Here is a 15,630-nt window from a genome sequence, read left to right as displayed (position 1 = left end):
TTGGTTGTGAGCCTAGCCTTTAACAGCTGAGCCATCTCTCCAGCCCCAACTCCAGTGTCTAATACTCTGCTTCCATGAAGCATGTAGTAGAGAATTTTATGCTAGGATAAAAAGTTAAACAAAGAAACAAAACCTTTTCTAGAACCATCATGGCAACTTATGGCTTTAGTTTGAATAAAAGAAATTAAAAACAAAAATGAAATTAGCATGAAAATCTTATTTGGAAATGTGTTACTTTCTAACCTACTCCAAAAATTAAAAAAATAATTAAAAAGAAAGACAAGCTAATGAAGATTTTACATCTGTACACTAGGTGGCAGATGTGGTTATAACTGCTCTGCTGGGATGGGCTTTCCTGTCTTCTAGGGAAACTGTAAGCAACTTAAAGCCAGAGTGCTTACAGGGCTAGGACTTCGACATTAGCTTAATCACAGGACAGTTAATCTGTGTGTACACATTTAACACACGACTGACCTTTTCCAGGTATTTAAGTAATCACTGATGGATGAACTAATTTGGAGGAAGGAAAAGTATTTGTATTTCCTAGGAGTCAATTAAAAGGTTTTATAATGTAATCATGTGTTGGAGCTTGAGGTCAGAAGGCTTTGGATGCTAAACCAGATCACTCATCCTCTGACCCTCAGTTCCTGCACAGACGAAATGGTAGCTACTTCATCAGCAAAATGAGCCACTGCGAAGGGTGGCTGTGGAAAACAGGAGGTAATGCAGGGAAAGTTCTCTATGCAGCGACAACAAGATGGGATATATCAAAGAACCTTAAAATGTGCTGTCAACTAAGAGGGAGAATGTATAACAAACTGTGTGGGAAAAAGAAAGTGTTAGGTGGGAGTAAACGGCGTCTTGTGGTTGTGTTTCAAGAGGACAGAATGAAAAAGGGTCAGTGGGTAGCTCACACAAGCCTGCCCTCCCATCCCAGAACTCCGGAAGCAGAGGCAGGAGGATGGCGAGCTTGAATTTAGCCTAGGCTACACAGTGAGTCTATCTCCTGAAGGAAACACAAAGAGTTGCAGCTATGCTACAACCAACACGACAGAGGTAACTATCTGGAGTACTACTTAAGGTTAATACAAAACTACAAAAGACAGGGAGGCGCTTTTGTCTTCCAGTGGCTGAGACTGGGAGGTGACTGAAGGTTTAAGGTCTGATCCACCCAAAGTGCAGCTAGGCTCAGAGGGGCTTTGAAAGTACATTTTCACTAGTACACTATTTCCTTTTTTTCTATAAATAAGAGTTTGCAAATCAGCAGGAAGTTACTGTTCCAATACCCCCTGTGTGCTTCAGTTATGATGAAACTTGTAATTAAATGTTATTATTTCATTTTCTTCCAACTAACTGTATTTTGCAACATAATCACATACCATCTTTTAATGATTTTTTCCAAGAACGTGTCAAAATGGGTGTATAGTAATTTGTTCTTCTTATTTAACACAATACATATTGATGAAAAGTTGCACAGTGTGGATGATATTAAACTATGTAATATATATATATATCCCATTTTTAATAAATCAAAATTCTGATCTCATGGAACAGAAAGCACAAAAATTGATGTTTGGCAGTATTTGTACATGTCAAAGTTAATCGTGAAAGGAAAATACACCAAGGTGTTATCATGTAGAAAGTTATATATTTGAATTTATAAAATTATCTCAGCAGGGAATTAAACATGATTATTTTTTTGTCAAAACTGCTAAACATTTGTACATATAAACATCTGAAGAGGGTTTATCCACATGAAAATAGAAAGACCTAAGAGTGACAACAAAATGCTAGGGTTTTATTTTTGTTTTGTCTGTTTGTTGGAACAGATTTTGTTTTTGTTTGTTTTACTTTCCATTTTAATTTTTTTCTGATTTGCATAAACTCCCCCCTCCATTTCCTCCTTCCAACCCCTCCACATACTTCCCACTGCTAGCATAATCCCTAAATATTTATCCTCACACCACAGCTAAATAGAGTACTCTCACCCCTTGTCAAGGAAATTTGTCTTTGCAATAGATGAAGACTTATTACAAAAAACCACAACCAATCAAAATGTAGAACTGCAGAGTCCATTCCCAACTGATACATCTACAAAACGACTCCAGCATCTCAGAACCTAAAGAAGCATGGCTCCACCTGGATACTTACAGTAATATGCAAAAGAAGAGAGGTGGATTACAGATGAAAATTATTGAGCAACAAAGAAGCAGAAATTAAAAACTCACAAGTTTGGACTCTATCCATAGTATAAAATAATACAAACACAACAAAAGGAAAAAAACAAGAGGAGAAAAAATTAAAAAGGACAAAATACAAGTTCATGGGAAGGGGACAGTGTAAATTTGAGGAGAATATGATGGATAAGGCTTGACAACTAATTGATAATTGAACCAGGGGCTTACAAGCAAAGTTAAAGGTGAAGGTGGGGTTGTGCCATCAGAGGGACCGTTTGTTTCAGTTAAAGGTCACAGACTGTGGGCTGGAATGAAGGAAAGGTGTCAGACAACTGAACATCTTCTGTATCTTCTGTTCCATCTTATGGTCAAAGAGAAATAGTTGGACTCCGTTGCTTTGAACTTGGTACCCCTCTTTGCTTTCTTATTTTTCTCCTCTTGGGTGAGACTGTGCCCATCATTATATTTTAGAAGAACATAATTTGTCTGACTTTACAGGTTCCTAGCTAGATGGGAATTCTGCCTTGGGATGAACCATCCCGGAAGTCCCATCCACACTGGATTCAAATGATATTCAGGAGAAAATGTTATTGCTAAAGGAATATATTGAGTGTAGTTTACATGTGAGGAGGAGGTTGGTTTTGGAGAGCCAAGATATGATCGATATGTTCTGGATGTAACCCTCACACACAGTATAAGCCTCAATAAGATGGTATTTGAAGACAGGAACTATGGCAGGCAGACAGTTTGAGACAGAGTATATCCTAATGGCAGAGCCTGACAGTTTAAGATTAAAAGATCTCTTTCTGCCCTTTGCCTTCATGTCCTCTCTGCATCCTTACCTTCTTCCCCTACCCTCCCTTCCTTCCTCTGTGTTGTAAGGATACCAGCACCCAGCATTTCTGACTCTCTGACTGGAACTTCCAAACTCTACCATCTGTAAAAAAATACATTCTCATTACCCAGTTCCCAGTATGCCATTTTGGTAGGCTAGGCTGACCATGATAAAACTTTAGGGGGATGCCTAAATTCCATATACGTTTTCAAGGTTGTATAAAATACATTTTTATTATATTTCACTGAACTTGTTTTTTCTAGTGAAGAGTTTCTTATTTGAGAAATGTTTCTATTGACAAGAAGGACACTACTTCAGTCTGCCAGGGGACTTATACTCAGCAGCCACATCAGGCAGAGGACCAGCAAGATAGAGCACAGGTTGTCTGCTGTCAATCATTCAGACTTTTTTAGAGAGCTGCATCTGAATTAGAGCTCTGTCCATTGACTGCAAAATGATTTTCTTTAAATATACCCATCTGTTTATCCAAGATAGTGAGGTGTATTGATTTCCCTTCACTAGGAGTTGTTGATATCCATATTATTAACTTATCTATGTAATTAATATTAATTGACAGATTTGGTGACACATATAGGACACTAAATTAATCTGTGCAGAGGTCTCAAGGAGTATTATTAACACCGGATAGTATAGGTGTTTTCTGATTTCAAATGAACTACTTGGTTCTTAGCTAATAATGAACTCTTTCAAAAACAGAATCTGAAGAGGCTTGGGAGATGGCTTAGTGGTTAAGACATTGGGTGTTTGCAAAGGGCCAGGGTTTGGTTCCCAGCACCCACAACAGGTGGCTCACAGGCACCTCTTACTCCACTTTCAGGGGATCCAATGCCCTCTCCTGACCTCTGGGGGCCTTGCATACATGTGAGATACCTACCCACACAGGCACACATATGTACACATGAAGAAGCAGATCTTGAAAACATTATTTTCTAGAATAATGTGAAACAAGAATATATGGTTCAAATGTACCCGGCCTCTCAGCAGCTCGTAAGCTGTCACCCCCAGGGACCACCAGTCGACAGCAAAGGAGTAGCCTGTTTCCTTCCTGGAGCTGAACATCTCAGGTGCTGAAAAACACAGAAAAGTTTAGTTTTACTCTCTGAGACTCCAATCAATCTATTTTCCCAACACATTCTTCCGAAGAAGAATTAGCAGCCTGAAAGGTGTAAACACTTTCACGGATGTTTATTATTCATTGGTAGATTGCTCACAGCAGGCAACATTTTCTAATTTTTTAGCTCTCCCAGCAGTCCCATTCATCAGCTAACACAAACAGACACATGCAGACCTTAATGGACAAATTCTTCTCTTCTTTAGAACCTATGACGTTGCAGGTCCTATTGGGCCTTGAATGAGGCACTCACCCTGAGAGGAAGAAAGCTAGGGGGTGGGCGGGGGCATGCTGTCTTGATCTGGAAAGTATATGCTAAAGTAGCTGAATGGATATGGCAATCTCAAACAATGCTTAGAGTTGTAGGAGATGCACACTGGCTTGGGGATACCTGGCAGCATCAAGGGAGGTGAATGCAGCCTTCTGGTGTGTGTGAGGGCAAGAGAAAGGGGACAGAGGGCATTCAAGGAAGTATAACACTTCGCAATAACCGTGGGGCATTTATAGTTTATAACTATAGTTTTCTAAATTGACTCTACTGGAAAGCAGAGTCACCATCAATTGAACCCTCAGAGATGACCCCTCAGGCTGTCTTTAAGCACTTTGTTATACCTTTCTAAGAATCTACTTGCTTCCTAACGGTTAGAACAGGGAACATAAAGGATTGAGCAATGACAGCTATAGTGCTGTTGCTCACCAGGCTACACACAGAGTCTAGTGCAGAACCTGGCACTCAACTGAGTCAGCAGTTAGAAACTTATCACACAGATGAATGAACGCCAAAGCCAACAGACTTGTGGTCACTATCTCTGCACCTGTGCTGGGTTCAAATGCTTCCCCTACCACTCACTGTGCTCATGAGCGAATCAGTTGGCACAGCCTATTTCCTGCCCCAGCAAGGTCAGAATACTAAAAAGAATTATCAGTTTAGAAATTAAATGAAGGAATGCATGTCCAAGTGTCAACACAGTGTCAGGTGTTTGCAAAAAGCAAAACAAACAGAAGCAAATGTCCATAGCAGTAGAGGAATTTACCTCCTTCAAAGGTACACAGAGTTGATGCCCATCCTCCTATAGTAAGGAACTGACTGGACAAAGGAAATCCTGAGGACATGGCTTCTTTATACAAGCCCATTTGCCTGTGTGCTTGAACTCTAACTAAATTTCTGTGGACAGCTTCCCATTACAAGGGTAGAATATCGACATCACCGTGATTCTCAGAACTGCCCTAAGAGCTTCATGCTGGAGGACTAAGTGAGTCTCATGCCCTGGTGAATTCACATTTCATGCATCACTAAGTCCTTTCTTCAAGTTCCAAGGACCAGTGCACGTGAGAAGGTAATGGCCCTCACCCCACAGTGCTCCAATTCCTGGGTAGAATTGACTGTATCTTTGAATTCTTTCTTCAGTATCTCACTGGAAATCATCTCTAAGGCAATGGGTATCAAACAATGCATTTAAAAGACATCTGGATGATTTGGAAGCATGGCAGAGACACTTCTGTTAGGAAATGTTAATCAAAGTAAATATTATACTATCAAAACAGTGTGCTCTCTCATATCAAACCATCCTTGAAGGAGGTGTGACTATTCTTTTTTTTTTTTTTATATTCTCCAGTGCTAGTAGATGTCTGCCTTTTGTCTGCTATTTGCTCTATTTTCAAACGTGAAAACATTTGTATACACATTCCTCCACTAAACAAATATTTATGGTGTGCTAAGCCTGGAGGAATTATAATGGTGGTTTATGAAGAAAACCCAGGACAATATACAAAATTACTATGACATTTTAGGGCGTCAAGCAGGCAGATGGATATGGGAGATGCTGAGTGGATTTCTCTGATTCTTTGAGAAGATCCCCTCATCCCAAGAGGAGCCAAACAGAACTGGCAAGGAATCACTTTCCCTCCAAATAAACAGGAGTTCTTTTGTGTGGAAATTATTTTCCTTTGTATACACATTCAGAAATATCAAAAAAAAAAAAAAAAAACATAAAAGAAACGAACAAGTATTCAGAAGCCAGTGCCCTTGTAACCATCATACCCATTATAATCATTATAATGTTGATAATAATATATGATTTTTTTCTTTTTCTTTTCTTTTTCTTGGGGGGGTCGAGACAGAGTTTCTCTGTATTGCTTTGGAGCTTGTCCTGGAACTAGCTCTGTAAACCAAGCTCGCCTCGAACTCACAGAGATCTGCCTGCCTCTGTATCCTGAGTGCTGGGACTAAACGTGCGTACCACCACTGCCATTCTAATAATATATGAATTTCTAAACAACAGTTTAATTTTGCCTATATTATATATACTTCTCCAGGACTATAAATTAATCAACAGAGAGAGAGACTAGCTATATAACTACTTACTTGTTTCAAGCAATTATAATAAAGGAAACATTAACAAAGGAATTGAAGGAAAACAACCTTGCATTGTATCAAGTCCTTTTAAATGAAATGCTAGTCTCTGTACTCATTTATGTCTTGCTTTTTCAGTTCAGTAATATTTGTTTGTGATTTATTCAAATTGCCAGACAATTTGGTTTGTTTAAATTTAGTACTACATGAATACATGGTGATTTACATATCTGCCCTATTGCAGATAGCTGTTGGAGATATTTTCAATTTGGGAGTATTGCAAACAGTGCTGTTTGGACTAGTCCTGTACACTCCTGATAACATCACTAATGATACAGGGTTTGTGCTGAAGATGGGGGTGTGCATTTCACACACATAGATAAGTCACCAAGGGGCTGTGCAGTTCACACCAAGACCAGCAGTCAAAGTTCTTTTGGCTTAACACTCTTCTCCACACTTGGAGTTTTCACTGATTTGTTGTAAGTACCATCTTATTCTGTCGCAAATTAAGATGAATTTCCACTGATTACTAATAGGCTTGCTAGACTTTATATGCTTAATTGGGTATTTGATTGTGACCATTTTGTGTTCAGAGTTTAAAGACCTAGATATTAGGTTTTTGTTAGGATATAAGGAAAGGGTCTCCCAAATAATTCTATAATAATGAAAATAATTCATTATGTTTTACAGAAATGATCTCAAACCTCATCCTTCAGAAAAGTGTGCAAATGATGAGTTTTGGGGAAAAAATCCTTAGATCACATAGAATAACCTACATTATAAAACTATGGCAATTAATGCTGAGAAGCCCAGAGTACAGATATTAGTATATGAAGTTACTTAAATGGTGATGAGGGATTTTTGAATCAGCATGGGAGGGCTGTTATTTTATACAGAATTTCCAAATAATTACTTAATAACCTAACAAAAATAAAGTAACCTTTCAAAATAGATGTTCAGTGAAAGTAGTGTAGAATTGGTATTAAATAAAAATTAATGTGATAATAAAGTACTAGGTAAACTTATCTAAGATCTGGAATAAGAAGATCTAGCTGAGAATAGCATCCATGACAGAAACCCTGACACTACACATGGGCCAGGCATGGGTCCCAGTCCCCCACACAAACATGAATAGCTTGATCATATAACAGGAAGTTCAGTGTGTGTGCATGCAGTCCCAGCAATCAGGAGACAAAGTGAGGAGACTGCTGCATGTTTAAAATCTAATTCATAGAAAGTTCCAGGCCAGTTGGAGCAATACAGCAAGACTCTGCCTCAGAAACTGAATCTTAAACAAAAAAATCAAGGAGACGGATTGAGTACAATACCACAACAAATACTACACACTAGGAGCTAGGATTTAATATCCCTGATACATAAAGATGGGAATCATTTACATAATCACCAAGAAGTACAAAGTAGGGAAGAAAAACAGACCCAAGAAGAAAATGAGCAGATTCTGGGCAGCCTGGTCTACAGAGCTAGTTCTAAGACAGGCTCCAACGCAATACAGAGAAACCCTGTCTCGAAAAACAAAAACAAAACAAACGAGCAGATTCTATGAACAGGAAATATATAAAAGGCAGAGATTGATTTCAACATCACAATATCACAATATGGTCCACTTCTACTGATTATTTGGGGAGGTTGTGGCCCTGGTAACTGAGCACAGATGAGGATGCAGGGAATTTCACGTGATATGTTCTTCTTGTAAGAGTAGAAATCAATATGTAACCAGGAATTCTTTTTTGCAGTGTTAATTTTAGTTAATAAGTACAATTTATATATGTCCACTGTGTACGATGCATTTTGAAATATGAATGTAGCATGAACAGATAAAGTGAACTATGAATTACGCACATGTTTACCATTTTTGACATTGTGTGAGTGTGTGTGTGTGTGTGTGTATGGTGCACATTCCACTCCGTGATGTGAACAGGAGGGTGAAAGGACAACTCATAGGAGTCACTCCTCTCTACTATGTGGGTTCCAGGGATCTAACTCCGGTCTTCAGGCTTGGCAGTAAGCAACTTTTCCTGCTGAGCCATCTTGTTGACCCCTTACTAGTTTTTGTATTGATAAAAAACCCAAGGTTACTCTCAATGATCCCTAAGAGTAGAAGGCATTATTTTATCTTCGATTCACAAAGAAATGATGGAGCTGATGGGAATGATTCTGCCAACAAGATTTCTGTTACAAAGTTCTATTTCAATACGGGAAAGAACCAAATATTCAACAATAGAGGAAACCAGATTCATCTTGTGGTGCACTCTGATCTGCAACACATGGTACAGAATGCTAGTTCTATTCACAGTTCCTCGTGTGGTGGTGACCCCTAACCCTTGCTACTGTTATGAATTGTAAAGTAAACATCTGATATGCAGGACATCTGATAGATGACCCCCATGGGAGTGTCATTAGATTCCCCTCCCCAAAGAGGGTGGGACCCACAGGCTGAGAACCACTGGCTTAGACTATGCTCCTAGTCCTTCCCCGGACTTGTTTCCTACCTGTTCAGATTGCTCACCTCTGAAGTGGAAACAGCAAGTTACTGCTTTACAAAATTGTTTTCAGAGTGCATGATCCAAGGCCTGCTCCCAGAATGCACCCAGCCTGCTAGCAAATGTCAGTCATTACATCATTATCACTGCCATGGCCCCAAATGTTCCAGGCTAGATGTTTCTAGATTTGGGTTTAATTTCATGCTCTGTCAATCACTTCCTCTGTAGTTATGATCATGTCATTTTCTCTCCTGGTTGGATATTTTAATGTATGAATAAAATAGTAGTAAAATCTGTCTCACAGAGTTGTTTTAATGATGTAATAAATATTAAAGACTTAACAAAGCACCTGGGACATCATAAATGCTCACTACATGCTAGCAATTGTTGTTACCTTTGCATTATCAAATGGGTATTTACATTAAAGAAATTTAGCCTAATCCATCTTCCAAAGACGTAAAGGAAAATGTGTTTGTACATAGAGAAAAACATTCAGTTGGAAGCTATAAACATCTATTGGTAGAAGAGTTAACTTACTTTCTTCTTTACTTGTCAGCATTCTGCACTTTTTCATAGTGGACTTGTGTGAGTGCGTGCACACGCACGCGCACACACACACACCTCCTCTGTATTAAGGAGAAGTCTAATTGGTGAACTTCTAAGTGATCTAGATTACACTCACACAGTTCTAAGGTGAGGGAGAATAAAGGGCTAGAGTGGTGAGGTAGAATGGGAGGGCAGAGGTAAGGAGTGTGGAGGACATGCCTCTCATCATGGCTTCAGGCTTGACTTCTATCTTCTTAGGTCTTTCCTCTTCCTTTCTTCCTCCTTCCCTCCCTCCCTCTCTGCTCCCTCCCTCCCTTCCTTAATCTCTTCCTTCTTAGTCAATTGCTAGTGTTCTACACACCAGCATTGTAAAGTGAGTGCTAGTAAATTACTAAAAGATAGTTTACTAAATTATATGAATATACTTTTTAAAAGAAAAAGAAGGCTCCTACCTATAATTCTTCATGAAAAGAGACCTATTCAGAGAGAGAGAGAGAGAGAGAGAGAGAGAGAGAGAGAGAGAGAGGGAGGGAGGGAGGGAGGGAGGGAGGGAGGGAGGGAGAGAGAGAGAGAGAGGGAGGGAGAGAGAGAGAGAGAACAAAGGCAAAAGTAGTTGTGGGTAAAGCCATAGGCTACGTCATTAATACATTCCTTTTGGAATACAACGGGAAACATTCCCAATATGACAGACAAACTAAACTGGTTCAGCTCCTGAAGAACCATAAGTGGAAATTATCCAACACACATTTCACCCCTTATGCCTCTCAATATCGGAAGCTAGAAAGAGCTTGACTTATGTCTAACATTTTCATTCAAAGATGACTAATTATTACCATGAAAATCATGACAACTTGTTGAGTGTCCAGCTGTCAATGATAAGTATAGTCAATCTCATTGGTCAGGTTGAGAAAAATAAATGCATACATGGAGGTAAAGTATCTAACATATTGTCTGCAGAAAGACTTTGATAAATACTAGCAATTGCCCATTAAAAAATGTGAAAGTGAGACAGTGACTGGCCTGGTGCCTGGATTCCAATTTTCTAGTTCTGTTCTATGAAGATGCTAGAAATCACAACTGTGAAAAAAATTAAATCATACAGATATTATCCTTGAAATGACTGGGGATGGGGAGAGAAAAGAAAGTTGTCCTCCCGTACTTCTGTCACCATGGAAACCATCCCTAGAAACCCCAGATGCACACTTTGTGATTTGGCACCAAGAAATTGGCCTATAATGTGGGAGCCTAGGAAACCTGGGGAACAAACTGTACAGACCAGCAGGCCTGGATATTCCCTTTTATCACTGGAGTACCATGGATTGTAGGAGAAAAATGGGCCGAATTGCATGTGTTCATTATTTTAGAAGTGACAAAAGAAATTTATTCCCCCACACTGGTGATTGAAAGCCATGAAATCTGCAGTTGTTCAAACGTTCCATAAAATAAGGCTTTTTTTCTCCCCAGAGACAATCTTGTGGTGGTCTTTCATGTAAGTGTGACTCACACCCCCTACCCCTGCCATCACATGGAGGAAAGGTGAAAACTGATAGGAAAAAATTCAAAATGACGTTGCTCTTTTCCTTGATTTTTCAAGTTCAGACTTCTTCTATGAAATTCTCTAGCCATACCTGGTTTGTGCCATTCATTCCACCCTTTACTGAATCCCTTCAGTTTCAAAAGCTTTAAGAAATTAACTAATTAAGAGAGACACACAAGAGGAGAGTGGATTTTCTTCTCCTATTTTTTGCTACTAATTGTGCATTGTTTAGTGTCTTGTTTTAACTGGCTGGTAACCCACCCCCACCCCACTGATAGCTTATCAGTCATCAAGACTTAATAATTTTTAATCCCTTTGCTTATTATAATGCTTCAAATATCTTAAAATCCAGTATGGTGAATCTTGAAAGTGGTCTCTCAGAGCTTATCACTCACCTCACCAGGCTGGATTTTCACACCTCCATATGGGGTTGGAGAACTGGGCTAGTTCTAACACATCTATGTGGTGATATTTTGTTTATGATATAACAAATAAAGCTTGCCTGAGGATCAGCGAAGCAAAGTGTCCAGCCACTAGAGAGTTCTCACCTCTACCAATGCTCAGATAGGAAGGGTGAGCCAGTCCTCACCCTGTATCTCCAGACTGCATTGACTCCACCAAACCTCAGACTGCACTGAGCTCCTGTCTCCTCCTGCCTTATATCCTCTCTCTGCCAAGCCATATCACTCTGGTCTCCACCTCCCTAGTGCTGGGATTAAAGTTGTGAGCTCTGTTTCTCTTTTAGACTGATTGAATCTCATGTTGCCCAGGGTGGCCTTGAACTCACAGATGCATCTGCCTTTATCTCCTGAGTGCTGGGATTAAAGGTGTATACTACTACTGCCTGGCCTCTATGGTTAACCAATGTGGCTGCTGGGATTAAAGGTTATACCACCATTGCCTGGGTCCTATATCTGTGGCTAGCTTTGCACCTGATCTTCAGGCATTAACCCAATATCTGTCTCTGTGACTTTATTATTAATACCAATTAGAATTCGTGCTACACATCTCCATCTCTTGTTTCTTAGTAAGCTCTTCTTCTGTTTGACCAAATAAAAGGGACCATGAATTCCTACCGTAAGTATAATGAGTCTGCCACACTGTGAATGAAGACATGTACACCACAAGAACAGTTCTTAGGCATAAGCTATTTTTAAAAAACTAACTAATGAGATTACTGTGATAACAAAATTGAAGCTAATCCCATAACTGGAAAAATACCTCGAAAACTTTACCACACTGTGCATGCACACAGTAGTATTTAAATAACACTAAAATTATTACTCTTGTCATATGTTGTGACTCAACTCATTTCGGGTTCTTTTTGTTTGATTAGTTTCATATCTCTCCTACAGGCATGCAAGTTCCATGAGTAGAGACATTGTATGTGTTTCTTATTAATGGGTGACTATCATGTCAAAACCCTTCCACACACACATAGGTAATTGACTAAGTTCATACTTTTACTCAGAAATGGGTAGACAACTAATTGGGTCATAAAATAGCATTTGCAGAATGTGATTGATGTCCCTGCTGAATCCAGATCACCCCGTGTAGCTTTAGTAGTGCCCCAGGTAAAACCAACCAGAAAAGAGCTTGACTGATCCAGTTCCAAGTCCTTCTGAATCTGACCATAGCAAATGGGATCTAGAAGAATCAGAAACACAATATCTGTTCTGACAATAGGACAACACTCGTGAAGCTGCTCACACCCACCCATGTAAGGCTTGGTGCCAGCCACGGTGGTGATCCGAGTCTCCTTAGGCAGCAGAGCAGCAATGTTGAAGTCTGTGATGTGCACATGCCCTGTAAGGAGAGGAAGACCAGGAGAACATTAGATCCCTTCAACCTAGAAGAACAGCCATCCATCCAATTGAAAAAAATCTGGAGGCTTAGCCTGTTCTGGCATGCTAGCTGCAACTAAGTGCAGGCAATAAAAGCTCTCTTAGTGTATCCTCAAGGCCAATAAGGTTTTAAACCAGCAGGTCTGCTACAGACAGAACATGATACACAACAATTAGTCTCTGACTATAAACTTGTAGTTCAGCCTCAGACTGTTTGAAATTTGGTAGATAAGTGTATGCTCCAAGAACTCTCTGGATATTATTGTCTGCTGGCATCGGTCTAGATTGCCTACTCTATGTATTCCATATAGGCGATAGCCAGATCCTCTGAAAACATCACAATTCTCACAATCTCTTTTGGGGTCATTTAAAAAAATACAAGTAAAATTACTTGGCATGGTTATGGATAGCCACCTTGTTATTGTTGTTGCGGTTCTCCTTGTTTTTCTAAGACCCCCTTTTGTATGGAAGAGACAGACAGGAAAGGTTGCATTCAGTGACCTCTAACAAAGTAAATTCTATCAAGGGACAACAGGCAAAATTTAGAATTTTATTTAAAGGGATTGGGGGCCAGGAGACATGGTCTGAGTCCAGATCTCTGTCCCCAACAGGTAATAGAAATTAAGTCCTTTTCCTACATTGAGCCTAAATTCCCGCACATTGAATAAAAACAAAACAAAATAAACAAACAAACAAACAAACAAAAAACGAGGTAGATCAGATGACATCTAGGAACTCTTTGAGTTGTGAAGCACAGCTATAAACAGGTCTCTTTGGGTTGTAATACACAGCAATAAAATGTGTGTGTGGTACTTAAGTTTTGGCAGGAAATATACCTTACATGATGTTCCAGGGTTCCTGCATTTGCAAATGGAAGAAAGAGATGGGCAAGACAGGAAACTCAAACCAACTTGTCTGTTAGCACAATAGTTATCTGTCTTCCTAGGAGCTGGAAATTCCCATTTACATGTGGTTGCTGCTTTGATGAGATGGGGTTGAAGTGGGAACACCAACTCATTCTCCTTTCAGGGTCCCTAGTCCAAACTCCACAGTCTGCTTCTGGTCACATCTAGCCCATCACTAAGGAAAACTATTACTCTCTCCATCATCATGGCTGTTTTGTGCAGAAACTACTTTCTTTGTGTCTGTATGTCATTTTCATAAGGCAAAAGCAGCATTCATCAAAATGAAAGTTAAGGTATTCTTGGCCAAATCACATCAATGAATGAATGCTCTCTTTAACATAGTTCAAGCTGTCTTCGGTTTTTTTTTTTTTTTTTTTTTTTTTTCACTTCTATTTCTCTATAGTTCATGTCCCATATCTTGGACAATTTCGGAATTTGATGGAAATCATGTGTGCCTGAAATCACCCCTGTTATGAGCCTGTCCTCTGGAGTCAGGATGTGTGGCTTTAAGTCTAGTCCCCACCACTAATCAGCTATGCCACCTTTAAAAAAAATCACCTGGGCTCTTCTTACTTAGAAAGATTATGAGGAAATGAAAGATGGCAGTGACTATTGGAGACTCAGCCGTGCACTTGTCAGGGCACCAGAATTGTTGACAATCATCATCAGAAACTAAGGCACAGATTTTTAAAGCTCATGTGCCTGTGTCTCACTCCCCTCCAACTACAACTGGACAGACAGGAAAGACAGACATTTGCATTGAAAACAAAAGAAAAAACTCCAGAATATGGTGCTCATGAACAGTCAGGCACTGAACCTTTCCTAAAACCTGAGAAGGTTTTCCATATAGTATAAGGTTGCCTAGACAGTGTGAAGTGGAATGGAAAGGATGCTCGGGATACGCCCAGTTCCTGAAGCCTGTTCTCTGGACCAGAAGCAACAGTGTCACTCAGAAACTTGTATGAAATGCAAAATTCTGAGCCTCTCCATACTTTCCAGATCAGAAATACGAAGGTCCAACATTTTAGCAAGCCCTCCAGGTGACCCTAATGCGACAGAGTTTGATGTCATTGTTTTGAAAGAAGACCTAGCTCAGTAGGAGAGTGAGGCTGTCTCACAAAACAACAAAGCAAGTATGGGGACACTGGCCAAAAAAGCAAACCTAGTCAGCACTGACTGTCTTTCTGCTCCATTTGATTGAATGAATGATGAATATCTATTAACATCTGCACATGATTCCTTCAGTTTTTAGAATGTTGTTCCAGCAAAGTGGCTCCTGTTGCATAGATGACTGGTTTATAGCTAAGTTCATAGGATCCAGAAGTGGCAGAATAGAAGTTAAGATATAGAGACTAGTTTAGGATCTAGATGTTGCTCCCATGATACTTTGGTTCAGGTTTCTAATCTCCCCAAATGCTGTGTGTTCTGTGGCAAAATGAAAGGACTGAGGAGCTTGAAACAGAGAGATTTTCCTTGACTCAGATATCTTCCCCTGCCAGGATACAGAAGAAATATCTGAGGCCTTGGACTTATGGGAGCTCTAGTGGGTGCTACAAATTCCCAAGGCTATCTGCCATCCACAATGCTGAGCCTCGGTTCCCATGGTGTTTGCATGCTGAGCTCATCTTGCCAGGCTCTCTCCTGAGCTGTGAGGGAGACTTCCAAGGCTGAGTTAGAGGGGAGGGTTCACTGTGATGCTGATGGTAGGAATCAGGACTTTCCTTGAGTTTGTGGGAATTTTATACCTTCTTCCACAAGCCAGGCTTCCAAGCAACTCCTGGAATAACATTCCCAACCTCA

At 39.9% G+C, this 15,630-nt stretch overlaps 1 protein-coding gene across 1 annotated transcript in view; it reads right to left on the bottom strand.

Moving 5' to 3' along the window:
• The window catches only part of Stk32a (serine/threonine kinase 32A), a 104,973-nt gene that overhangs the window by 5,468 nt on the left and 83,875 nt on the right, over positions 1 to 15,630 (bottom strand). The window contains exons 6-7 of the mRNA XM_051201041.1: positions 12,798 to 12,887; positions 4,003 to 4,100 (exon numbers count right to left, since the gene is read on the bottom strand). Coding sequence (XP_051056998.1) covers positions 4,003 to 4,100; positions 12,798 to 12,887 — 188 coding nt within the window. The remainder of the gene's footprint in view (positions 1 to 4,002; positions 4,101 to 12,797; positions 12,888 to 15,630) is intronic.

Source organism: Phodopus roborovskii, unplaced genomic scaffold, assembly GCF_943737965.1.
Source record: "Phodopus roborovskii unplaced genomic scaffold, PHOROB, whole genome shotgun sequence".
Classification (NCBI taxonomy): Eukaryota; Metazoa; Chordata; class Mammalia; order Rodentia; family Cricetidae; genus Phodopus; species Phodopus roborovskii.
Note: the sequence above shows the minus strand (reverse complement) of the source record. Positions and strands in the feature narration are given on the sequence as shown.